The sequence below is a fragment of the Rhinoderma darwinii genome, chromosome 1 (assembly GCF_050947455.1).
Source record: "Rhinoderma darwinii isolate aRhiDar2 chromosome 1, aRhiDar2.hap1, whole genome shotgun sequence".
Classification (NCBI taxonomy): Eukaryota; Metazoa; Chordata; class Amphibia; order Anura; family Rhinodermatidae; genus Rhinoderma; species Rhinoderma darwinii.
This window is the reverse complement of record NC_134687.1, coordinates 644,924,463-644,951,994: the sequence shown is the minus strand read 5'-3', so window position 1 is coordinate 644,951,994 and position 27,532 is coordinate 644,924,463. Positions and strand designations below refer to the sequence as shown.

Below are 27,532 nucleotides of genomic sequence, written 5' to 3'. Positions count from 1 at the left end.
GGATGGCCGGGTGCGTGTGCATCGCTTACCTGGGGAAGAGAAAGCACCGGGATGTATTTAACCAAAAATGATTCCTAAAAAAATATACGACTCGTCCCGCAAACAACAAGGCCTCAAATAACTATGTAAGACATCCAGAGTGATGGGAAGAAAGCCGGAATAGATTGGGCGCTGTCACCATTGTGTAGACCGGTATAAAAAGATTTATTAGGCACGTATAACGCGTTTCAAGGTCGATCTGAGCTCTTCATCAGGTAAATTGTATATATAGACTATAAATAAGGTCAATTAACACAAGTTTTTTTTTTTTAGAAAAATACAAAAAAATGTTTTCATTGATTACATATATTGAACATACAGATTAAAAAAACGAATCATGCAAATCAAAACAAGGTATCTATCAGGGCAAGGAGCATGTGTGTATCAAAGAGTACGGTAATGGTATATAACCACAAAGATAGATATCAAGTGTCAGAATGCGTACAAAGTTATGGGCAAAATCCCCATGCATGTAAAGGAGAAACGGATAAAGGATCAAAAATATTACCCAAGACCTCAAACTGTCTGAATGATGTAGGGAACCCTGGTAAGTGAACTATTCGATCATTGTAAATAGCCTGACAGATCTAAATTCAAGTACTAGAGATATAAACCTACCCATGTTGCTGCTCCTGCACTGTAGAGACACCAGACCCGACGCGCGTTTCGGTGGGATGCCTTTCCTCCGGGGGTAAATCAGGTAATTGTACCCGATGCTGGAGGCCTGCAGGGTGGAGCATCGGTCACAGACCCTACTTGAATTCACAAAGAAAACTTTATCCTGGTGTTGTGCCTGCTGCACAACTGATTCTGGTGAGCATTACTGTGTAGCCTTAAAAATAAAGTTATAGCTGATGTAATATGAGGAGGCAAAAACAAAAAAATGGTCTTGGTCCTTATGGCAAAAACTGGCTCGGTGCTTAAGGGGCTAATAAGCAGGTGACGCCCCGGGATTTGTTTGGCCTAGCAGGGCACTCTTAAAAGAGATGCGCCCTGCCGCTTTCAAGTGTGTACGTTGAATATTATAGCAGAATAAAAAGCCGTGTTTCTCCTGCGACACTATTGGCTCTTATTGACCCAAATACTATAATTGACACTCTAAAAATAAATATAGAATGTGGGGTGTTGAGAGAAGTGTGTAATATATAGACAGATATACCGTAGTCATGTATTCAGTCACTGTGTGTTTCCTACAGATGGATCCAGTAGGAGAAATCCACCAGAGAGCTGTCCCAGTCCTCTGTATTCCCAGGACTGTCAAGAGGAAAATCACAATGTCCCAGAGAATCATCAGGTAGATGAAGCTGAGCCCTATACCAGGTCTATATAGGGGGTGCGGAGCTTTTTGGTCCTGTGGTCATAGATTTTGGTGGTTTCTTATATTGATCTGTTAGATTCTTCGCTCTCTCTGCTGTATTGTACTGAATTGTTCCATATGTGAAATCAGGGGGAAGATCTGACTAATATTAAAGTGGAGGATGAAGAAGAAGAAGAGCGGGTGAGGGGCAATCAATTGTGTAAGAGTGAAGTGGAGGAGGAAATTCCAGGAGGTGTTACCAGAGGTAAGTAATAATGAATTTAGGAAGTGAATTGGGAGGTTTGTTAAGGTGAGGTTCCTCCTTAGTTCTACATTACAGTAACACTTCAGACAATGTGTTATACATAGTGCAGGACCTGAGGGAGCTGTGACTGCACATAGAAGTTCTCTACAAGGTGTTCTATGTTTCCGGCCATGCACTAGGCTTAGTATCAGATTTTGGGGGGCACCAGCTAGGGTTGGGCGTTTATGACCTAAATCAAAATAACGATTACTTGAACACGTAACCTCGATCATGATTAATGAACAATTTTTAGGCCACGCCCCCTTTTGCATTACACCCCATTTGATATGGATCCCCTAAGCCTGCTGTATATAATATACCCCCCGTTACTGCAGCTCACACATATTATACCCCAAAGCTGCACCCACACAGTATAATGCTTCCATAGCTGCCCCCACACAGTATAGTGTCCCTATAGCTGCCCCCACACAGTATAATGTCCCATAGCTGCACCCACACGGTGTAATTCTTCCAGAGCTGCCCCCACACAGTATAATGCCCCATACAGCACCAATAGTGCCTAATAAAAATAATAAAGTACATACATAACCCCATTCCAATGACGAGTGGAGGAGACCCCTCCTTTCCTCCGGTCTGTGTAGCTCGGTGCATATTTTCTGATTTTTCTGTACTTCTGTCATATACCGGAGTTTCAGGCATCCTTTTAGTCCAAGATGTCCTCAATGGCCGCCCAAATTACTTATTTTGTTTGCCTCAATGCCCATGCACTACGGCTAGCAGACAGTGCCCACCCCAATGGTATATAACCAGATGATGAGAATAATATATACAGATGATGATTACACACAGGGCTGATGGGGGTTATATACAGGGATGATGGGGGTCCCTGTATATTACGGTGATGCTATCAGAGACTGGGGAACTCTCTGTAGTCAGACCTAGGAAGGACCTCAGGGCTGTCTGTTCAGTCTTCCTGCTGTTAGGGCACACTGTGTGATGTCATCGTAACACCGTATTATGTATTAGTATACGGGAGTATTATAATACTTTATAAGTCAAAAATAAAGTTATCCCGACATGGGATTAAAAAAAAGTAAAAGTCTTTAACATAAAATTAATTGTATTGCCCATACGTTATATAAAAATAAAAAAGTATTATGGGAGGGAAAAGGGGATTGGAAAAGTGTGTGGGTGTATTACAGTAAATATAAAATTAAATCTTTATTAATAGATAATGTTAAAAAAATCAACAGTTGGTGTAAATTGAATTCAGAGACCCCTATTTCTGCATTCTTTGGGAACAGTTGACCCTATTGTCCTATATATGCCCAACCATGCTGGACTGTAGCCGTCACCTTGGCATGCGTATAAGTACCTTGTTTGATAGATCGTAAGTGTGCCACTTATCCACACCTAAACTATGATGGAAGGAACTGTGCTGGCACCTAGCTATAAAAATTATAAGCCATTGTCCCTATTGCTGAGAGTAGGGTATTGGATGTACTAATTGGACAATACTGCATGATATATGTTAATGGGCAGTGCAGTGTGGTGTAAAATATACAGTGCCTGACTGAAACCAAGCATCCACAACTGGTACTGACGTGGGTGCTCTATCAAAACCCTGCATGAAGAATGCAGGGTAAGTGAGGCAGAGACTTAATGCATGAGCCACTCTCCCTGTGAGAGTCCGCAGCCACCAGCGTTCTAGCTGTATGCCAGAGCGCTGGACCCTGCTCTCCAACAGAACCTCCTCCGCTCGTACACTGAGCAAAGGAAGTAGAAGACCGGTGAACTCCCCTGCTCAATGGAGACTCCGCTCGTGTGCAGAGTGAGAATGGCCTGGCGGCTTGCGTGAAAGCTGGACCAGGACGAGAGGTGGGATGCACTATAGATTAGATCCTGGCTAGGTTTAGAGCTGTGCCCCAATGTTAGATTATTAAAAAACTATATCGCCTGACGTGCGTTTGGCCGGTATTTCTGGCTTCTAGGGGCGGGGATAGCTGAGTTGACGTCCTTTTTATGTGTCAAAGGATGATTGACATCAAGATGGGCCAATGAAATTAAGTCTGAAGTATAAAGGTGTATCAATGTACAACTACATAACTTGTTAGATACAAAATTATGGCTATAGTCTCTATTTACAAATTCTGGCTACTAAAATGGGCATGAAAGTAACAATAACCCACTTACTGAGCTATGAATATTTTGACACAGAGTACATTACACCTGATTTGGGAAATGTTAATGTAATAGTAAATGTGTGTAACTACACTGTAACGTCTATGGCCGAGGGCCGTCGTTCAGACTTACCCTCTGACGGCATCGGCCATGGACGTCTGAGTTCTCGGCGGCATCTCCCTCCAGGGAGACGCCAGCACTCACTTTCGGGTTCTAGGACTGTTTCCCGCAGGGCGCGCGCACGACCTTAAAGGGCAAGTAAGCGTCCAGTTGTCATTAATCAGTAATTAGCCCAGAATGCTTCTGGACTATAAAAAGGGCTCTGCCCACTTTATCCTTGCCTGAGTGTTGTATACCTAAAGTTTATGTTGCAAATGGTCTCCTAGTGTTTTCCAGTTCCCAGTGTTACGCGTTCCTGCTTCCTGTACCCTGTATCCCGTGCTACCGTGCCTCTGTGCCATCTACAGTGAAAGTCAAGTTGCGTCACCTCTACTGTCTACATTGGCCCAGGTACCCGTTCTGGACTATAGACCTTGTTTTGTACCTAGCTGACCAACTGCTATCCCGCTACGCGGTACGGCCTAGTGGATCCACACCCCGCGCTGTGACAATATGCTCAGTTTCTTTTTATTCGTTGTGTATAGAAATATACTCAATGGGATGAGGATATACAGGTACAGATGGTCAGAGTTTAAATCGTACTTTACTCCATGCATTCCCCTGAGCTTTTTATTGTACTCAAAATTTTTGTGGCTAAGGAGAAAAAAATATAGGGGAGATCCCAAATGTTGGATGCATGGTTTGAAAGACCTATGTAGATGTTGTCTATAACAAAATCTTGTGTGAAGGAGTTTATACTATACATACATATTTATATACATTTTGTTATATTAAATATTGGTGATTAAAGATTAATCATTGTGAATTCCCTATCTGTACTGAGTTCTATATAATTTAAATCACCTTCTTATCTATACAGTGTAACCTATATGTTGTGTCTGGATGACACATGTTCCAGACTGGATTTTGTTAGAAATCACTAGTGTTTTCAATAGTTTCATTCAATCCTACAGGGCTTAGGCTATGATATTTATAAATCCAGTACGCCTCCCGGTTTTTTAAAAGGGAGAACCTGTTATTAGAGGTATTGGATATGTGTTTCAGGGGTGATACCGTTACTGAAAAAACTCCCTCATGTTGGTAATGGAGGTGTCTAGAAACGCTGTGTTTCAGGAAATTATTATTGGTATTGGACCTGTGTTTGTTTATTCTTGTTCTCAGGGACGGTATGGTCCTACCTATGTCCTGGAGCCCACAGCTGCATTCCAATAGGTATATTACATAGCTAGAGGAACAGTTCATGAATTCTTTAATCGGAAAGATTTATTTTGTAATGTTGCAAGTGGATGACGTTTTTCTGTGACTTATGGTGTCACAACATTGACACCTAGCTGAGTTGCATTTGTAGGAGCCCACTATTTTTAGCATGAAATTTATTGCAGATTTTGTACTGGTGTCTTTCAAATGACTTGGTGCGACTATTTTTTATACTGCAGCCTTTTCTGTAAGTGAAGCCTGGTTTAGCAGGTAGGATAGATTTTAAGACTGGGTCGCTACGTAGGATGTTCCAATGGTTTGCCAAAATATTCCTTAATGTATTGTTGCCGCTATTAAAATCTGTAATGAAATTGTGTTTAGTTATTTGTGAGGCCACTACTGTCGGTTTAGGTATATATAAAAGGTTTTTTTGTGTGGTAGTCAGGGAGGATAAGTATGCTGATCTAATGATTTGTTTGGGATGCTTTTTTTTTTTTTCTTCAAATCTCTTTTTTAATAGATCTGCTTGGTGGCGGTAGCTTTTGTTAGAACTACAATTCTTTTTGATTCTTTTGAATTGGTTATGAGGTATGTTAGTGAGCCATGGTTTGAAGTGGGCCCTAGAAAAATCAATGTAGCTATTAGTGTCCACATCTTTTGAAACAGAGGACACTGTGGAGTCCTCACAGAATATTAATGACCCTTCCTGCATCTATTCTGTTAACCATCTGCAAGTTAGAGACATTCTTCCCGGAAGGACTTTTGTACGTCTATCAGACAGAGGAAGAATCCTTCGCTGGGGGTCACCGTTCCAAGCTGGCAGGTCACACGGGTGCCCGTAAGACCAGAGACCTAATTGCCCGTCAGTTCTGGTGGCCCACGCTGCCCAAAGACATCATAGACTTTGTCTCCTCCTGCACGGTGTGTGCAGCAAACATAGTTGCCCACTGCAGACCAGCCAGTCTGCTCCAACCACTGCCTCTGCCGGACGCCCCCTGGCAGCATGTTGCTATGGACTATGTCACAGATCTGCCTCTCTCTGCGGGATACACTGTGATCCGGGTGGTGGTGGATCGATTTTCTAAAATGGCTTATTTTGTTCCCCTGACCGGCTTGCCTTCTGCTGCTCGACTGGCCGACCTCTGCGTTCAACACCTCTTCCGTCTGCACGGCTTGCCTCTGCATATTGTCTCAGATCGACGGGTCCAGTTCACCTCGAAGTTCTGGAGAGAACTCTGCGGCCTCCTCGGTGTAAAGTTTGACTTCTCATCGGCTTATCATCCTCAGTCCAATGGACAGGTCAAAAGGGTTAAAGAGGCTCTGTCACCAGATTTTGCAACCCCTATCTGCTATTGCAGCAGATCGGCGCTGCAATGTAGATAACAGTAACGTTTTTATTTTTTAAAAACGAGCATTTTTGGCCAAGTTATGACCATTTTTGTATTTATGCAAATGAGGCTTGCAAAAGTCCAACTGGGCGTGTTTAAAGTAAAAGTCCAACTGGGCGTGTATTATGTGTGTTACATCTGGGCGTGTTTACTTATTTTACTAGCTGGGCATTCTGACGAGAAGTATCATCCACTTCTCTTCACAACGCCCAGCTTCTGGCAGTGCAGACACAGCGTGTTCTCGAGTGATCACGCTGTGTCGTCACTCACTTCCTGCCCCAGGTCCTGCATCGTGTCGGACGAGCGAGGACACATCGGCACCAGAGGCTACAGTTGATTCTGCAGCAGCATCGGCGTTTGCAGGTAAGTCGATGTAGCTACTTACCTGCAAACGCTGATGCTGCTGCAGAATCAACTGTAGCCGATGTGGCCGACACGATGCAGGACCTGGGGCAGGAAGTGAGTGACGTCACAGCGTGATCTCTCGAGAACACGCTGTGTGTCTGCACTGCCAGAAGCTGGGTGTTAACGAACAGAAGTGGATGATGCTGATTCGTCAGCATCATACACTCCCATTCCTAACGCCCAGCTAGTAAAAGAAGTAAAAACGCCCCGATGTACACACATAATACACGCCCAGTTGTACTTTTACTGTAAACACGCCCAGTTGTACTTTTGCAAGCCTCATTTGCATAAATACAAAAATGGTCATAACTTCGCCAAAAATGCTCGTTTTTTTTAAAATAAAAACGTTACTGTAATCTACATTGCAGCGCCTATCTGCTGCAATAGCAGATAGGGGCTGCAAAATCTGGTGACAGAGCCTCTTTAACCAGATTATGGAGAACTATCTGCGGCACTTTGTCTCCAGACGACATGATGACTGGGTGCAACTGCTCCCGTGGGCTGAGTTCCCCTATAATAACCATACCAGTGAGTCCACCACCTCCAGTCCGTTCTTCATCGTCTACGGCCAACATCCTTGTATATCTCTTCCTGTCTCTACTATGTCCCAGGTGCCTGCAGCTGACTACCTTCTGGGACTTTCTGCAGATATGGCAACAGACACGATATTCTATTCTGCTGGAGAGACTCTAGACTGCATGAAGAGAAAGGCAGACACTAGAAGACGAGAACCTCCCAAGTTTCTTCCAGGTACGAAGGTCTGGCTGTCTTCCAGAAATGTCCGGCTGAGGGCGCCATCTTGCAAGTATTCTCCCAGATTCCTCGGACCCTTTGAGATTCTGCTACAAATAAATCCTGTGTCTCAGAAGCTTCGGCTGCCTCCTACCCTCAAAATCTCTAACTCTTTCCATGTCTCCTTGCTTAAGCCCGTGGTCCTGAACTGCTACTCCAGGTCTCCTTGTTCCGCAGTGGCCCCTGGCAGTTCGTCAGGGACTTTCGAAGTGAGGGACATCCTGGCCACCAAGAAAGTGGGAGGAAGGATGTTTTATTTGGTGGATTGGAGGGGATTTGGGAGCCAGAGGAGAACATTGATGCCCCTGTCCTCATGAAGAGATTTATTTCCCGCTCTGACCCCAAGAAGAGGAGGCGTAATAGGGGGATTCTGTAATGTCGAGGGCCATCGTTCAGACTTACCCCCTGACGGCCCCGGCCATGAACGTCTGTGTTCTCGGCGGCATCTCCCTCCAGGGAGACGCCGGCAATCACTTCCGGGTTCTGGGACTGTTTCCCGCAGGGCGCACGACCTTAAAGGGTCAGTACACGTCCAGTTGTTATTAATGAGTAATTAGCCCAGAATGCTGCTGGACTATAATAAGGGCTCTGCCCACTTGATCCTTGCCTGAGCGTTCTTGTATACCTAAAGTTTGTCTTACAAATGGTCTCCTAGTGTTTTCCAGTTCCCAGTGTTACCCGTTCCTTCTGCCTGTACGCTGTATCCCGTGCCTTTGTGCCATCTACAGTGAAAGTCAAGTCGTGTCTTCCGCTGCATCTACTGTGCTATCTGCAGTGAAAGTCAGTTGTGTCACCGCTACTGTCTACATTGCCTCAGGTACCCGTTTTGGACTATAGACATTGTTTTGTACCTAGTTGGCCAGCTGCTATCCCGCTACGCGGTACGGCCCAGTGGGTCCACACCCCGTGACATGACATATACTCATTGAAAATGAAAATATATTGTGTAGTTAGTAAAAAGAAAAAATTTATAGTTGAAAGGTTATAGCAAATCAAAACAAAATTATCGGAGATATACTGGTTATGTATTTGTCTGTAATGGCTGCTGCACCGATCCCCGCCTCTTCCACGGTCTCTGCTCCGGTTCCTGCACCCTCCATTCCCTCATTCTCGACCCGAGCTCCACATACCCGATTCGGATGCTCTGTTGGCTCTGGGCGGCGTCAGGTAAGTGCATCTCTTATCTCCCTCCGCGGCCGTCATCCACGATGTGCGGCTGTAGCCACTAGAGGGCGCGCGCTGAGTCTTCACTTCTTAAAGGGCAGCGCATGCCAAAATTCCAAGACTTCCTATTTAAGCATCCTCCTCCCTCTGAATACTTGCTTGTTCAACCAAGTTCCCCGTGAGTTTCCCTGTGCCCTGTTTTCCTGCCTTCTGCCTTTGTCTGGATTTTCAGTTTTGACCTCAGCCTGAACTTGACTATCCTTGCCTGCCGTCTGCCTTGACCTATTGCTATCGATACCCGTTTCGACGTCTGCTGCCTGTCCTGACTTCTGGCCTATACATCTGACTGCCGCTAAACCTGCTGTGCCAAGCGTTGCCCTGGGTTACAAGCACCATCTCCCGGACGACACAGAGGATCCACAAACAAACCTTTGAGGACCGTGATATTGTCAATATAAAGGTTGACAATAATTTTATTGATTTCATATTAAATTCATTGTTGTTTTACCCATAAACGCAATATGATCTAGAGTTAATTCACTATAGATATACGTTCGACAATTATCCTTATGATTCTACTAGAGTATATCTTAAATATGAGAGAGGTGTCCCTTGAGTTGCCCATATCATGGCCACTATAATCCTTTCAATTCGACAAAAGGGGAAAAGGAAAAACATCTTGGAAATTTTTGATTGTGAAGAAAGTAATTAAAGGAAACATCGAAAGTGGAAGTTCTCATTTAAGCCACGGGGATTAACAGAGTACATACGAAAATTCAGACTCTCCCTTTTCAGGATGGCCTCATCCAAATCCCCTCCTCTGATGCCAAGATGTAATTGGCAGATTGCCCAACCTTTAAGATTGGTCAAATCTAAATTGTGCACATTCTTGTAGTGCCTAGCAATTAGGGTTGGGGTAAAGGACTTATTGTGGCCCAGAATTTCTCTCTCTCTCATTTATGTCAAAGTTCACAATTGAGCCAATATGCTCGTGGATCCGTACCCTGAGTTCTCTTATGATTTGCCTACATATCTGAGGCCGCATGGGCATTCCAAGCAGTAAACCACACCTGCTGAGGTACATCTAATATGTTCTTTGATAGAGAATTTTTTACCAAAACTATCCAGGAATTCTCTTGTGGTTTTGAGAATTCTACAAGCTTGCATGGAAAGAAACCCAAGGTCAGAGCTGTTGGTCTGGTATCATTGCGAACAACATGACTAGAAATGAGAAGATCCTAAATGCTCTTACCTTTCCGGTAACCTGTCGGACTCTGCTACCCAAAATTTTGTTTAGATCAAAGTCTGTCTTTAGGACATGCCAATGTTTGTAAAAAATATTTAACATGAGGTCCCAGTTATCATGGTAGTGTGTGATAAACCTTTGTTGTTTGGGAAATACATCTTCTTTCTTTTTGGGAACCAATAGATTTTTACACTGTGTTCTTAGAGCTATGTTGTAGGCTTCTTTATTGCTCCTATTTGAGTAACTTCTCGCTTGGCGTCTTGTTCTAAGTTCCATCGCTCTTTCTTTAAAGATGGAGAAAATTTAGCAATTTCGCCTGAGGCGCAAAACTTATTTCGGAATCCCTCTTATTGTGTGAATTGAGTGGGTACTTGTGGCATCCAGTAGACTATTAGTTGAGGCGTCCTTTCTATAAAGGTCAGTTTTAATTTTATCTGTGGTGTCTGTATATAGTCGTCTGATATCTAGGAAGTGTATAGCTTGTCGATTGAATTCCAATGTCAATCTAAGGTTATATGTATTTTCATGTAATAAGTTTAATGAATTTATGTAAATTGGAAACATGACTAAAATGTAGTCTATGTAACGACGCCACAGGCTGATGTCATCGGTATATGTTCGGATGTTGTCATTGAAGACTATAACCTCTTCCCACCACCCAAGATAGATGTTAGCAAAAGTTGGAGCCACTGCATCTGCCATAGCTGTGCCCCGCGCTTGTAGATAAAAACGGTCATCGAACAGAAAATAGTTGCGTGTCAAAATAAATTTTAATAACTTACATGTGGTTAGTCTTTATGCTTAATAAAGTTATTTCATTTTAATAATTTACAATAGTTGGGAAAGAAGTGTTATTCTGCTGGTTGCAGTTTTGTATATAAAAATAAATTTTAAAACCCGAAGAACAAAATCTTTCCTCACTGGGTTGTATTGCCCTTGTCTCGAGGGGGAGAAATCCACTACCGCGCACCCTTTGGCAAGGTCAATGCTCATGTACAGACTCTCCACATTGCAAGTAACCAACATTTCATCTCGATCCAGAATTATGCCTTCCACCTCCTTCAAAATTTGCATTGTGTCTGTGGTGAGGAAGATTTCTACACCAGAGAGAATAGTCCGACCTGGAGGATTTTTGATATTTTTTTGGAAGTAAATAAAACGTAGCGACTAGGGTCTTTCACAGACAGTTCTTTTCATTCTGAGCAATTGCTCCTGACTCGTACCCCTCATCTAAAAATGACTTTTACTCCTGTTGGAACTGTGATGTGGAAATCTCTCCACAAAGGTCTATAGCCGTTTCTGTCCAAGCGTTGTCTTTTGGCCTCTCGTACATATGTCTTTGGGCCAAATAACTATATTGCCACCCTTATTGGACTGTTTGAAGAATACATCCTGCCAAGTCCTAAGCTCTTTAAGTGTCCTTTGCTCCTCTGCTGAGATGTTATCGTGTATATTGTTATCTGGGAGCGAGAGAATAGCTGCTGGGCATGTAACTAAGGGTGGCATTGTAGTGGATTTAGGTTTCAAAGGTTACTGTGTTTTTGCTTTCCAAAGTTCCTATCCCTGTTGTGTTTGTGTTTTCAAGGAGTAGTTCTTCCAAATTTATTAAGGCCTCGCTTTCAAGGTCTGATACTGACTTGTGTGGCCAAAGAATCCACTGATGCATTGGTGATATCCTTATCTGATGTTTTTCGGTTTGCAATTTATTTTATTTTTTTATATATTCGCTTATGTCCAAATACTTAACTGCCATGAATTTATTTAATCGGGTGGCTAGGCAGAAGTTCAAGCTGTTTTGCAGGATCTGTATCTGTGCTCTGGTGAGGGAATGTTGGGATAAATGAATGTGCAGGGAATCTCCAAGTTCACCTTATTTAATTGATTCTATTTCCTGCGGTGTTCTGGATTTTTCCCTTTCCCTCTCTGGGAACCCCTGAAACCCCATCTCCCTCTGTCCTGTAAAAAAAGGGAGTTCCGGGTTTAGTGTAGATTTTATTCATATTTCCAGGGTATCGACTTAGAGGACTAGTCTGTCCACCAGTACAGCCCTGAGGGAGTGATTCGGTCTCTGACTCAGAGGCTTCAGTTACTTCAGTGTCAGTATCTGAGAAATGATGTGTCGTGTTTTTATCCAAATTAGTAGTTTTTGTTTTATTATTGAGATGATGCGATTTCTTTATTTTTTTTTTATTACCCCTTTTTTTTTTCTATTCTTGACCTTTTGTTTCAACCATGTCAATCTGGTCTTATGAAATGCTTCATCAATGCAACGGGACCCTTCATGGTTTTGCAATTCAGGTGTATTTGATCAGTAATTTTAGATTGAGCTATATATAAAATTTTAGCACATTGATTATATTGAGGGTTATAAACCGTGACTATCCAAGCAGGACACAAAATTATATATTATAGGGAGAGTTGGCAATATCCCTCAAAATTTTGAACGATAATTATGCAGGAAACCACACAAGGTGTGCACCACCGATCAATGGACAGTATGATGGGAGGGAAAAGGGGATTGGAAAAGTGTGTGGGTGTATTATAGTAAATATAAAATTAAATCTTTATCAATAGATAATGTTAAAAAATCAACAGTTGGTGTAAATTAGATGAATGCAGAGACTTCTATATCTGCATTCTTTGGGAACAGTTGACCCTATTGTCCTATATATGCCCAACCATGCTGGACTGTAGTCGTCACCTTGGCATGAGTATAAGTGCCTTGATTGAAATATCGTAAGTGTGCCACTTATCCACACCAAAACTATGATGGAAGGAGCTGTGTCCTGTGGCTTTGATGAAGCATTTAATAACGCTCAGAAATTGACCTGCGGTGCGTTTTTTTAGTCCGCAGCCTGTCAATTGTACAATTTAACAGGAAATTCATTAAATTCAAGGGGAGGTAAAACCCACAACAAATAGCAGTTGTTGCGTTATTTTGCGGCGGCAAAGCAGAGATTCCGCCACAAAAATCACAACTCAGGAAAAAAACAGAAGTCTGTTTCATTGTCCAGGCCGGCCTCCTGGGATGGCGTTTCATCCCATCTGACCGCTGCAGCCAATGAGAGGCTGGTCACATGGGACGAAACGTTCTCCCAGAGCTGCAAGACGTCAGGATGTCGGAGGGATGCCTCGCTATAATAAGCATCACATTTTTTTTAATTATTTTTTTGGTGCAGTTTTCAGCAGCGGCCATTTTGGCCGAAAAACTGCACCACAATTTGGTGCAGTTTTTCGGCCGAAATTCCCTGTGGTGCACAGGGCCGAAACACTGTGCTTTTACGCAGCGTATCCACCCTGTGTGAATATAACCTTGTAGTGGCTATTGTCACTGATAGGGCTGTGTTCAGTTAGATCCAGCAGCAACAGCAGCCTCCTCCTACCAACATCTCTGCAAGCATGTGACCAGTTATATGACTACCGGGACCGATAAATGCAGTGGCCTCTATTCTATACACAGCGCTCATTAAACGATGTGTATGTGAGTATAGAGAAGACAGAAGTTGTGAAAAACACTTTTGTCTTCTCTCCAGGGTTCCTGGCAGTCTCTGCCCAATCGCTGACATCCAGCTGCCCAATCGCTCGGGCAGCAAACGTAAACCTGATAGATATATACATATATAACACATACATTTTGGTGATTGCCTTTTGTACTTTGTAATTTATTTGGTTCTTCCATTACAAAACCCCTTAGGCTGGGTTCACACGACCTCTATTCAGACGTAATGGAGGCGTTTTATGCCTCGAATTACGCCTGAAAAGATGGCTCCAATACGTCGGCAAACATCTGCCCATTACTTTCAATGGGTTTACGATGTACTGTGCCGACGACCTGTCATATTACGCGTCGCTGTAAAAAGACGGCGCGTAAAAAAGACGGCTCGTCAAAAGAAGTGCAGGACACTTCTTGGGACGTAATTGGAGCCGTTTTTCATTGACTCCATTGAAAAACGCGAGTACGAGCAATTACGTCTGAAATTCAGGAGCTGAAAACAGCTCTGTCATTTCAGCCGTATTTGCCGTTATCGTGTGCACATACCCTAATAATAACATCTGAGAAGAAAGAGCCTAATTATAGTTCTATATTTAAGGGGGTTTTGCAGGGACACCATTTTTCAGGCGCGAGCACTGAGGAATAGCATAAACGCAAAGAAAATAGGGCGTATACCGTATACCCAGATTTGAGGCATCCTATTGTTCCACAGCCTCCTCAATGACTGCGCTATTGATTCCGTCAAACAACGGAACCCTGTCACAACGGTGGCAAACGGGAACCTTTAGCAACGTTTCGGTCACCATTGTGGGGTTTCCGTTTGTCTTTCCGTTGAGGGGTTAACCCGACGGAAACGTCTGACGGAACTCCGCAACGGAAGGGCAACGCTGATGTGAACAGACCAGAAGTGTAATTATATAACCATGTACTGTAAACCTTTATTACAGATTCTGATTGATAATCTCACGCGGTCTATTCCACTACATCCTAAAGTTGTTCTATAAAATTTAGATCTCGTCACTGTGCAGCTATTAGGATATTTAGACCCCATTGTCATGTCTGTGAATTCAACCTGAGATGTGTGCTTTGTCTCATGGCACATCTTGTTAAATGTGGACTGTGGCCAAGATTAGATTGTCTGTAACATTATTAAGTTAAGATGTTGTATGTCTAATTAGTATTGAAGGGCCAAATGTGTTGGCAGAGGACAGGCTTCATTGCCAGACAAAGTTCTGCTTTTCCCCAAAAATTTTATCAAGTCCATTTTTATAAAAGTGGAGGCCTGGGTGTAGTGTAATACAAAGTGTTCTAAGGCTGGAATCTCACACATAGTTTTTGAGGCAGGTTATTGAGCTGAAGCCAGGAGAGGATTCTATAGACATGGCTTAAACGTATCCATCTTGTGTGATCCCCTTCTGGCTTTGGCTCAGATCACTGCATGTCTGTTTCCAGCCTAATATAAATGTTATTAATTTGTCAACTTATGTTTTGAAATAGGATTAAAAATGCATTTTGTAATTTTAACAGAAAATCCCAGTAAGAACTCTGAGGGAAGCTACATGTTATCAATAAATTATAAAGTCGAAGATGAAGATATCATCCAGCAGTCTTCAGGAGAAAGCCTCATTACCCCCAATGTACATCCAGGACGTCACAGTAAAGACCTATCATATATTTCCCCTAATCATGAGGAACCTTCTCCTGACCAATCACATATTTTTACCCCAAGTAAAGCTCAGAAAGGGGGTAAAAGGTTTCGATGTGGTAAACACGTCACAAAAATCTCAGGTCTTTGTACAAACAGAAGTATTCAAGCAGGGGAAAAGCCATATTCATGTTCAGAATGTGAGAGATGTTTTGCACATAAATCAAGTCTTGTTAAACATGTGAGAAGTCACACAGGGCTGAAGTCATATTCATGTTCAGAATGTGGAAAATGTTTTACAGCTAAATCATATGTTGTTATACATGAGAGAATTCACACAGGGGAGAAGCCATTTTCATGTTCAGAATGTGGGAAATGTTATTCAAACAAATCACAGCTTGTTAGACATGAGGGAAGTCACACAGGAGAGAAGCCGTATTCATGTTCAGAATGTGGGAAATGTTTTTTACTTAAATCACATCTTGTTACACATCAGAGAATTCACACAGGAGAGAAACCATATTCATGTTCAGAATGTGGGAAATGTTTTACAGATAAATCAAGTCATGTTAGACATGAGAGAATTCACACCGGAGAGAAGCCGTATTCATGTTCAGAATGTGGGAAATGTTTTATAACTAAAACCAAACTTAGAGCTCATCTGAGAAACCATACAGGGGAGAAGCCATTTTGATTTTCTTTATGTGGAAGATGTTTTAGATAGAAATAAAATTTCGGAAATCCTCAGAGAGTAGAAACCATATTCTCATTTAGAATTTTAAATAGTTACGTAGTTCGTACGGTTGAAAAAAAGACACATGTCCATCACGTTCAACCAAGGGATGGGAAAAGGGAAGGGAAAAATTTCTACACAAAGGAGCTAATATTTTTTCGTTCTAGTAAATTATCTAATCATTTTTTAGAGCCATCTACTGTAGCTACTGTGACCAGCTCCGGTGGTAGATAATTCCATAGATTCGCAGTTCTCACAGTAAAGAAGGCTTGTCGCCACTGCAGATTGAACGGTTTTTTTTTCTCCAGACGGGGGGAGTGCCCCCTTGTTTTTTTGACGGGGTTTTACATGGAACAGGATTTCACCATATTTTTTTGTATGTTCCATTCATATAAGTTAATCATGTCCCCCCATAGTCATCTTTGTTCAAGGCTAAATAGGTTTAATTCTTTTAATCTTTCTTCATAACTTAGATTTACCATGCCCCTTATTAGCTTAGTTGCTCTTCTCCAGGGCATCCTTTGTATGAACTGGAGCCCAGAACTGAACTGCATATTCTAGATGAGGCCTCACTAATGCTTTGTAAAGTGGTAATATTATAGCTCTGTCCTGCGAGACCATGCCTCTTTTAATACACAATAATATCTTGCTGGCCTTTGAAGCAGCTGATTGACATTGCGTGCTGTTATTTAGTTTATGATCTACAAGTACACCCAGATCCTTCTCAACAAGTGACTCCCACATTAGCTATCCCCCTTGGACATATGATGCATGCAGATTGTTGGTGCCTAGATGCATAACTTTACATTTATCTACATTAAACTTAATATGCCAAGTGGACGCCCGAACACCAAGTGTGTTCAAATCATCTTGTAATTTACAAACATCTTCTATAGACTGAACAATACTACATAGCTTGGTGTCCTCTGCAAACATAGAAATAGTGCTATTAATCCCATCCTCTCTATCCATTAATAAACAAGTCGAATAATAGTGGTCCTTGCACGAAACCCTGTGGTACACCACTTCTAACCGGGCACCATTTACAGTAGGAATCATTGACCACAACTCTCTGGATACGGTCTCTGAGCCAATTCTCAATCCAATTACAAACTATACTTTCTAAACCTATAGTCCTTAATTTACCTATTAGATGTCTATGAGGGACAGTGTCAAATGCCTTTTCAAAGTCCAAAGACACTATATCCACAGCGGCCCCTCTGTCTAGGGGAAATGCTATAAGGTCAGGAAAAGATTTTAAACACCTCAGATTATTCACAGACATTAAACCGTTAATAAGTGTGTTTGTTCATTTTTTGGGTGGAATTAGCCTGGATCTGAAAAACACCCCACAGGCAGGGTTAAACAGAGGCAGAGTGAAGGCAGACTCATGAATTGACCGCAGCATTTGAGGGGTTAAACAGCCAGGAACAGTGCAATCATTGTTCCTGGCCGTTGGCTCGGATGTCAGCTCTAATACACAGCTGACACCCGCGGCCAGAAATCACACACTTATACGGTGGGCGAATGGCCACAAGCTTTTTGCGCTAATACCACAGTATTTACTGTCTAAATCTCGTGTCCATTCATCAACTATGTGGGTATAGTTGCGGCTGCTGCTTCATGTGGTCTTATCCTAAGGGTATATTTACTTGCGGCAGATTGCTAGCAGAAATTTCAAAATCATTCCATACATGTGAGTGGGGCTTTTTCTGCAGCATGCACACGGATTCTGAAAGCCCCATACAGATGATTGGGGCAGCCACAGACATTTCTGAAACGAAACTGGAATCACACATGCAGTTTAGCTAAAAAAAAAAGTGCATCAAAGCCAGAAGTGGATCCAGCCAGAAAGAGAAGTATAAGTCCCTCATTTATATTTCCGATTTCTTTTTAATACACTATTGGCTTTGGCTAAAAATACTGAATGTGTGATTCCATCCTTAAAACCCTTTTACACCGGGCGATTATTGGGCAGACAAGCATTCATAGAACGCTTGTTCCCGATAATTGCCCTGTGTAAACAGGGCAGTGATAAGCAGATGAACGAGCAAACTCGTTCATCTGCTGATCGCATCGTTTTAAAAAAGTAAAAATTCGTTGTCGGCAGTACATATCCCTCTGTAAACAGGAAGACATGCTGCTGACATAATGTATGGAGACGAGCGATGGAGTAACGACCGCTTGTCCCCACACATAGCTCCGTGTGACAGGAGCAAACGAGCGCCGATTAACGATGTCTTGTTGATGGGTGCTCGCTGCACTGGGCGAATATCGTCAGGTGTAAAAGACCCTTCAGAGAGGATCTAGGAGGAACATGTCTCATTTAACCCCTTCCCAACATTTGCCGTATGGATACGTCATGGAAAGCTAGTGCTTCACGCATTTTGCCGTATCCATACACCAAATGCTTGGCACCGGCTCAGAAGCTGAGCCGGTGACCTCATCGCCGGATATCTTACAGCTGACATCCGGCTGTAATGGCGGGGACCGAAATTAGCTTTGATCCCTGCCATTAACCCCTTAAATGCAGCGCTCAAACGCGATCGCTGCATTTAAGGTGTTTGCAGCTCAAAGGGACCCCAGCAATGAAATTGCCAGGGGTACCGGGGGCTGCACTGGCAATCGGAGGTCTAATACTGGCCTCCAGGTCTGCCCTAGCATGGGAGCCGTTCAGGACACGCCGGGCGGCAGATCTTTAACGGCTTCCGTAGCCACCGGCAAAATGGTGCCGGCTCAGGAGCTGAGCCGGTGTCATCAGCGGTGGAAGTGAGCTGTATGTAAGAGCTGACATTCACCTGTAACGGCAGGAACCGGAGCTAGCTCCGATCCCTGCCATTAACCCCGTCGATGCAGCGATTGAAAGCGATCGCTGCATCTTAGCGGTTGCTAGCAGATCGCCAGCCCTGACATGCAATCAGAGCTGCCAACTGCCGCTATGGCAACAGGAAACACAATGGCCTTCTGCTCTGCCACTACGGATACCGATTAGGCCCTGCCTGGTGGTGAAGCCTAATCGGCTTGCTGTCAGTGAATAACTGACAGATCTAATACATTGCACTACGTAGGTGCAATGTATTAGAAAAAAAAAAAATAAGTCAGTTGGACCTTCAAGTTCCCTCGTGGGACTTGAAAAAAAGTGAAAAAAATAAAAGTTTGAAAACATAGTAAAAGTTTCAAGTAATAAAATAAAACAAAACACAATCGCCCTGTTCCCTTATCAAGTCCTTTATTATTGAAAAAATAATAGACCTTTCGTATTTGGTATCGCCGGCCTGAGCTATAAAAATATATTATTTATTGCACGCGGTGAACAGCGTAAAAAATACCCGTAAAAAACTATACCAGAATTTCAGTTTTTTTTGTCACTTTGCTCTACAAATAATGGACTAAAAAGTGATCAAAAAGTCGCACGTATCCAAAAATGGTACCTATAAAAACTATAGCTCGTCTTGCAAAACGAAACCGTCATACATCTCCGTCGACTAAAAAGTTATGGTTCTCAGAACATGGCGACAGAAAAAATACATTCTTTTTAAAAAGTAATTTTATTGTGCAAAACGTTGTAAAATATGAAAAAGTGCCATAAATTAGGTATCGCCGGAATCGTGTTGACCCGCAGAATAAAGTTAACATGTAAATTATAATGCATGGTGAAAGCTGTATAAATGGTTTTTTAAAAAAAAAACACTATGCCAGAATTGCGTTTTTTTGGTTACCTGGCCTCCCAAAAAATAGGATAAACAGTGATCAAAAAGTTGCATGTACCCCAAAATGGTACCGATAATAACTACAGCTCGTCCCGCAAATAAACAGCCCTCATACCACTACATCTATGAAAATATTAAATTAGTTGGGGTGTGGCCTGGTAATGGCGCTGAGCGGACGTGCAAACTGAGAGCTTCGCTACGGACTACACCAGCACACTCATTAGCACGATTTCTCAGCTGAAAATGGCACCCTAATTGTCAGGAGAGCACCCAGACTTCCAGGAACACCTTCCAGACCGCGATCAGACATACTTACCGGCGGAATTCTCAGGTACTTCAGCGACATAGTGAGGGGAGTTAAATCCAAAATGGCGCTGCCGGGTCCTGAACGCCGGACCAGAGGAAATGGCTGTGCAGTGCAGGACACCTCTTCTGCAGCTCCCCCTACTCCGGCTCGAGACCCATCTCCCAGCTCTTCCTCACCTCAGAAGAATACTACATCTTCAGACCTGTCTATGCCTACGACTGATGTGATCTCAGTCTCGGGGAACATGCTTCTGGAGCTAAAGCAACAACTTGCTGCTGTTCCTACTAAAGGGGACATGGAAGCATATGTGCACAGATTGGAGACCACATACAAATCTGAGATACAGGCACTGACCTGCAATCTTTCTCAGCTTACAGACCAGGTACAACGAATGGATGGAGATATTACTGCTGCATCACAAGTACAAGCCTCTCAACAGTCAACACTAGAACAACATACTCAACAAATCCATATGCTGTTTAATATCGCTGAGGATCACGAGAATCGCAACTGATGCAATAACTTGTGCATACGAGGTATGCCTGAGACTTACAATACTGCAGCTATAGTCCCTACGCTGAAAGGCTTATTCAACTCTCTTCTGGGCCGTGAACCTGAATCTGCCCTGGAAATTGATAGAGCACACCGCACTCTGGGTTCTACAAACGCTGATCCTGACAAGCCGAGAGACATTTTGTGTCGCATCCATTATTTCACACTCAAGGAAGAAATACTAAGTAAAGCCAGAGATAAAGGCGATATCACATGGGAGGAGAACAAACTTCAGCTTTTATCTGATCTCTCCAAAATTACTTTGGATAAACTACGGAATTTGCGCCCTTTCTTGGATGTTCTTTGGGAGCACGGGATTCCCTATTCATGGGGATATCCTTTTCAACTTCAAGTACGGAAAGATGGCGTTCTCTTCTTCGTCCGGGACCTTGAAGACATCCCAGAGTTCTGTGAGGCACTGGACATTCCTAGAGTCCCCATATTGGACTGGCCCTCAATTGCATTACTTCCCCAAAGATTGCGTCAAGGACGTTGTGGTAGATCTCCGGCCATCCGTGGACGTCGTCCGGAACGCCAACATATGGACCCTGTTCCAGAAGCTTGATAGTTTTTCGTGAGTGTATATATACTCATCTGAAATTGGCATACCTTCAAGCCTTTTTGATATTGGCGCAGAATTCTCATACTTGTATGTATATGTTTTATATATTTTGTTCATGATGCAGGGTTACCAGCTGTGGTTACATGTTGTTTACTTATGCGCTTTTGTGCCATGTCTGCTTATCAGGGCGGGACATGCCTCTACATGTCTGTGCTTGTAATGGAGGCGGTTTCGGTTCACTTGCACTGTCCAAAAACGCCTTTCTTTAAAGATTTACTGTTCTGATGTATGTACAGGAGGGTGTATGCTATTTTTCCTGAATGTATTTTTTATGATGTCATAGATACTAAAGTATTACGGGTGTTCTCTACAGCTCTTTTTGTACTGTACTGTTTTCTTAACTATTATTTATATTTCTATTTTTTTATTTCTCTCTCGTTATTTTTCTTTTCTAAGTAGTAGTGCTGGAGTGATAGTCTAGCGGCGTTTGCTCGGTTTCTGACTAGTCACTCTTCCACTTAGGGACTCACTGGTTCGCCAGTGTAACTTTGTTTGAGATTATCTCTCTGATTTAGTCATCAGAGAGTTGGTATTTACCCTTTTTCTTTGTTTCTTCCTGATTTTTTATTTTTTCCCCTTTACCTTCTTATCTTGTTTCTACCCATCTTTTCCTGTCTTTTCTGTGTGGAATGATGGCCTCGCTGAAGATGTGTATCCTGAATGTTAGGGGATTCAATACACCAGAAAAACGCACGCAGATCTTATGATATGCATAAGGAAAGGGTTCAACTCTTGTTTTTACAAGAGACCCATTTTAAAACTGCTCATACTCCTTGTCTTAATACTCAATACTACTCTAAGTGGTATCATAGCACGAATGCGGAGTCCAAAAGTAAATGTGTCAGCATTGCAATTCATAAATCTCTATTTCATGAGGTATTGGCTACAGCGTCAGACACGGAGGAAACGCTATCTATTTCTCAAAATTTCTTTGCATGGCAAGGTGATTACATTGGCAAACGTTTACTTTCCCAACCAGGATCAGGCTCGGGTTTGCAGGTCGTTGTTACGGAGGTTGGAGGACTTTATGGAGGGTCTTTTGGTAATCGGAGGTGATTTTAATCTTGTTTTTGATAAACATCTTGATTCCTCATCAGGTAAAAGTTCAGTGCCTAGGTCCCATATGTCTGCTTTATCCTCCACACTGCATTCAGTGCAGTTGGTTGACGTTTGGCGCATGCTACATCCACAAGTTAAGGATTATACCTATTTCTCTGCACTGCATAATTCTTACAATAGAATTGACATGTTCCTTCTCAGTCATCATCTTCTCACGTGGAGACCCACAACACTGATTGGGAATGTACTCTGGTCAGACCATGCTCCAGTGTATCTGATTTTAGACGTTCCAGATAGGCCGACTCATTTTAAGAACTGGAAACTGAATGATAACCTCCTGAATGACACTGTCTGTATGACAGCAATGAAAGACTCCATCCAGTCCTTCATTCTTAATCATATAGCTGATACAACAGCCTTACCAGTACAATGGGAGGCTTTGAAATGTGTGTTAAGAGGAGTTCTAATTCAACATGGGTCTCGCTTGAAGAGGAAGAAAGGTGCTCAAATGACTAAACTGTTGGATAAGATTAGCGTTCTTGAAACTCAGCATAAACGTACACAACTCTCCTCTACACTCTCAGAGCTTGACCTTGCGAGGAATCAACTCAGGGCCCTTCTTGACCAATCTTACACAAGGTATAGAGACAGGAATTGGAAGTTCTTCTATGAATTCGCTGACAAGTGTGTACGACCTCTTGCAAGGGCGCTGCATCCCAGGTCGCAGGCTGCTTATATCCCTAAATTACATACAACTTCTGGGCAAGTGGTCTCTGACCCGAAGGACATTACCACATGCTTCCAACAATACTATTCCTCTTTGTACAATATTAAAGGCAACTTACATGATATACCGGTTGAAACTCTGCAGTCCAAAATTGATGTGTATTTAAATGAGACCCCGCTCCCTACTCTTTCTCATCTGGAATCTGATACCTTGGAAACTGACTTCACAGAGGATGAAGTGCTGCAAGCTCTGAAAGATTTTCCGTTGGGAAAGAGTCCTGGGCCTGATGGCTTTAATAATAAATTTTACAAAACATTTCAGGATCTGCTGATTCCCTTTTTAATGCGGGTTTTCAACTCCATCACTTCAGCGTGTGGTTTTACTCAACAGTCACTTGAGGCACATATCACGTTGTTACCAAAGCCTGGGAAAGACCCTACGTCTTGCCCTAACTTCCGCCCGATCTCACTGATCAATGTGGATGTCAAGCTATTTGCGAAAACCATTGCGTCACGCATCTCCCCTATATTACCCTCTCTCCTTCATGATGATCAGGTGGGATTCGTTAAGAGGCAAGGGACAATACGAATAAAACCATACTTCTCATGTCCCATGCACAAAGACAGCATATTCCAGCATGCCTGCTCTCAGTAGACGCTGAGAAGGCTTTCGACAGGGTAAGTTGGCTATTCCTTCAGAGGACCTTGTCACAAATTGGTTTAGGTCACAATATGCTCGGTAAAATCATGTCCCTGTACACAAGGCCTACAGCTGGGGTCCGTGTAAACGGTCTACTGTCGGATCCACTACATATTTCTAATGGTACTTGACAGGGATGCCCGTTATCCCCTATTCTATATGTCCTCACTATGGAACACCTGGCTAGTGCCCTGCTAAATAACCCATCAATAAAAGGAATAACTGTGAGATCACTTCATACTAAACTTGCTTTATATGCTGACGACCTCCTGTTATATGTAACAGAACCTATTGTGACTTTACCATCCATACTTAAGGAATTTGAACGTTTTAGTCAGCTCAGCAACTTCAAAGTTAACTACTCTAAAACTGAAGTATTAAACGTGTCCCTCAGTCTTGATTCGGTTGAACACTTAAAACAAAACTTCCCATTTAAATGGCAACAGGAATCCAGAAAGTATTTGTGGATCCACATTTCACAGGATTTGAAGGCGTTCCGTCTGAACTACATCTCTCTATTGCATCGTACTTTGAGGGATATAGAGCAGTATTCCTCGGTTCGCCTTTCCTGGTTTGGCCATATCAACGCTGTGAAAATGGACATCTTACCTAGATTTCTACATGTGTTTCAAACTGTACCGATTCTGGCCACTCAAGCCTATTTCCGTCCCTTGCATAGAGCCATAAATAAATTTATTTGGGGCTCTAAGAAACCTTGGAAAAGCATGACGGTGCTCTGCAGACCTAAATCGGAAGGAGGGGCGGGGTTACTTTAAAAAAATATTCTGCAGCTCTTCTAATGAGAATTGCTGATTGGTTTAGATAATTTACTCACAAACAATGGGTTCGACTGGAATTTGAAATCTCACCTTTGCGCCTAACATCTCTTCCGTGGATTGCTAAACAGCACAGAAATACACACATGCTACCATTGTTAACTCAACAATTTCTGGTGGCCTGGGATAGGGATGCAGTGCCTTTTCAAATTAATACATTGTCCCGGACCTTTCACTTCTTTGAACACCCTGACTTCATACCAGCGATGGGAGTGGAGGAATTTCTTTCCTGGAGTAGACAGGACAATGTTAGACTCTCTTCCACACTTGCCAACACTCGTGAGCTTCCCACTCTCTCGTCTCTGCGGGTCTCTTGTCCTCACAAAAGATTATCTTGGATGGAATATCTACAGCTTAGAGCATACATTTCCTCTTTCTCAGCTTGCGAGGCTCTTACCTTAGACAAAACTACATTGGAAACTTTTCTATTGCTACCCTCTATGCCTTCTAAACTTTTATCAACACTACATGCATTTCTTCTAGCTCCCCCTGTGCTTTCGCAGCTTAGATACTTACAGGCGTGGGAGCGTGAATTAGGGTTTCATATACAGGATGAGGATTGGTATAAATTTTTTTTTGCTTACACATAAACTACCCTCAGCTTGCTATGCTCAGGAAAATAATTTTAAGATTCTCACCCGATGGTACCGTTATCCGGTCTTGCTACACAGAGCCTTTCCCTCCGTGTCTGATCAATGTTGGCGATGCCTTTCTGCTTTGAGAACCATGCTACACATATGGTGGGATTGTCCCATTTTGTCTCCATTTTGGAGTAACATATTCGAACTATATAATGTACTGTTTGACTCTCAAAGGCCTATTGAACTTGCTATTGGACTATTGTCCCTTTTGCCAGGTAATGTCACAGCTCTGAAAAATGGTATCTTCAGACATTTTCTTACTGCAGCCAGGTGTGTGATTCCTAGACACTGGAAATCTACGGGATGCCCTTCTCTTCGTGAATGGGTAACCGAGTTGAATCGTATAATGAGAATGGAGGGCCTCCTGGCATGGGACAATGGAAAACATGACAGATTCCTAACTACCTGGAAGAGTTGGATTATGTTTACAGAGAGTGATGCTCTCTCCTGTTGGCCGGAGGAACACACTTGAATCTCTTTGGCCAGCAGCGCATCTTGGGTCGCTGCCATCCCTCTTCACCTTTTACTTTTCACCTTTTTCGCTTTCCTTCCTTCCTTCTCCGCTCCCCCTTTATATTTGCATTTCCATTTTATGATCCATAGGCTAATGTAAACTTTTTGATTCTGACATTATATGTACTCTACTTGTATTGCATTTGTATTGTATTCAACTGTGTTAATTTAATGTGGTTCAGTTAAACTGCCACTCGTTTTATGTGCAATTACATTGCTATTGTATATTTGTACTGAAAATGTAATAAACTTTGATAAAGAAAAAAATAATAATTAAATTAGTTAAGGCTCCAATAAGTCAGGAATGAAAAAATATGCAGTTGTGCCGGCCCGAGGGGAACATTTCTTCTGTTTCAAGAGGCGATTTATCAAGGACCTAAAATTAGGGAACCAGGAAGGGTAGGGCCCAAACATATCTGCTAGAAGCGAGGGTGCGCGTATTATACCAGGATAGCACTTCCCAGCAAAATTCCCCAAACTGCAAAGGTGCGGAGTGTGGACCAAAAGACGGATAAGGAAGGACATTTATAAGTGCGACACTGGCCTGTGCAGAAAGGATTCTTCACAGTGTAACACGAATCTATGGATTATTTTATTGTTTACAACATTATTATACCACCTGACTATGCCCCTGATTTACTCTGCCCAGCTTACATGTACCCCCAACATTATAAACTGAAACACCAGCAATTCTCAAATAAAACTACCAAGCAAAATCCACCCTCCAAAAGCCAAATGGCGCTCCCTCCACTAAGAACCCTACGGCTTGCCCAAACAGTCGTTTAATTCCACATATATGGCATTGCCATACCCAGGAAAACCCTTTTAACAATTTTTGGGGTGTGTGTCTCCAGTGGCACAAGCTGGACTTATTTGCCACTGAAATGGCATATCTAGAGAAAAATATTATTTTTTAATTTGCACCATCCGCAGCGCATTCATTTATGGAAAAGACCTGTGGGGTGAAAATGCTCCCTACACCACTTAATGAATGCCTTGAGGGGTGTAGTTTCCAAAATTGGGTCACTTCTCAGGAGTTTCTTTTTATTATTTCACATCTGAGCCCTGCAATTGTGAACCAATACGTTGTAAGTCGCCAAATTAGGCCTCAATTTTACATGGTACTCTTTCACTCCTAAGCCCTGTCAAATGTCCAGGCAAGAGATTAGGGTCACATGTAGGGTGTTTCTAAAACCGGGAAACACAGCATAATAATTAGAGAGTTGTCTAGTTATGGTGGCACAGGCTGGGCACCACATATTAGCATATCTATGAAAAAAAAATCCCATTTTCACTCTGCAACATCGAAAGCACACTAATTTCTACAAAACACCTGCGGGGTTAAGATGCTCACTACACCCCTAGGTGAATGCATTGAGGGGTGTAGTTTCCACAATGGGGTCACTTCTGGGGGTTTTCCACTGTCTTGGTCCCACAGGCGCCCAGAAACCAATCCAGCAAAATCTGTACTCCAAAAGCCAAATGGCGCTCCTGCCCTTCTGAGCTCTGCCGTGTGCCCAAACAGCAGTTTATGACCACATATGGGGTATTGCCGTACTCTCGAGAAATTGGTTTACAAATGTGTGGGTTCTTTTTTTCATTTATTTGTTGGGAAAAGGAAAAATTTTGAGCTAATGCTACGTCTTATTGAAGAAAAAGGATTGTTTTTATTTTCACTATCCAGTTCTAATAAAATCTATGAAACACATGTGGGGTCAAAATGCTCACTACACCCCTAGATGAATTTCTCTAGGGGTGTAGTTTCCTAAATGGAGTCACTTTTTGGGCGTTTTCATTGTTTTGTCCCCTCAAGGGCTTTGTAAATGTGACATGGCCTCCGCAAACCATTCCTGCTAATTGTGATCTCCAAAAGCCAAATAGCGCTCCTTCCCTTCTAAGCT

The 27,532-nt window shown here is 42.6% G+C and overlaps 1 protein-coding gene across 1 annotated transcript in view; it reads left to right on the top strand.

Annotated features, from left to right (window-relative positions):
- The window catches only part of LOC142667064 (oocyte zinc finger protein XlCOF8.4-like), a 33,738-nt gene extending 15,321 nt beyond the window's left edge, over positions 1-18,417 (top strand). The window contains exons 5-7 of the mRNA XM_075847072.1: positions 1,236-1,333; positions 1,487-1,601; positions 15,115-18,417. Of these exons, the coding sequence (XP_075703187.1) occupies positions 1,236-1,333; positions 1,487-1,601; positions 15,115-15,926 (1,025 nt within the window). The 3' untranslated portion in view covers positions 15,927-18,417. The remainder of the gene's footprint in view (positions 1-1,235; positions 1,334-1,486; positions 1,602-15,114) is intronic.
- Positions 18,418-27,532: the final 9,115 nt, after the last annotated feature.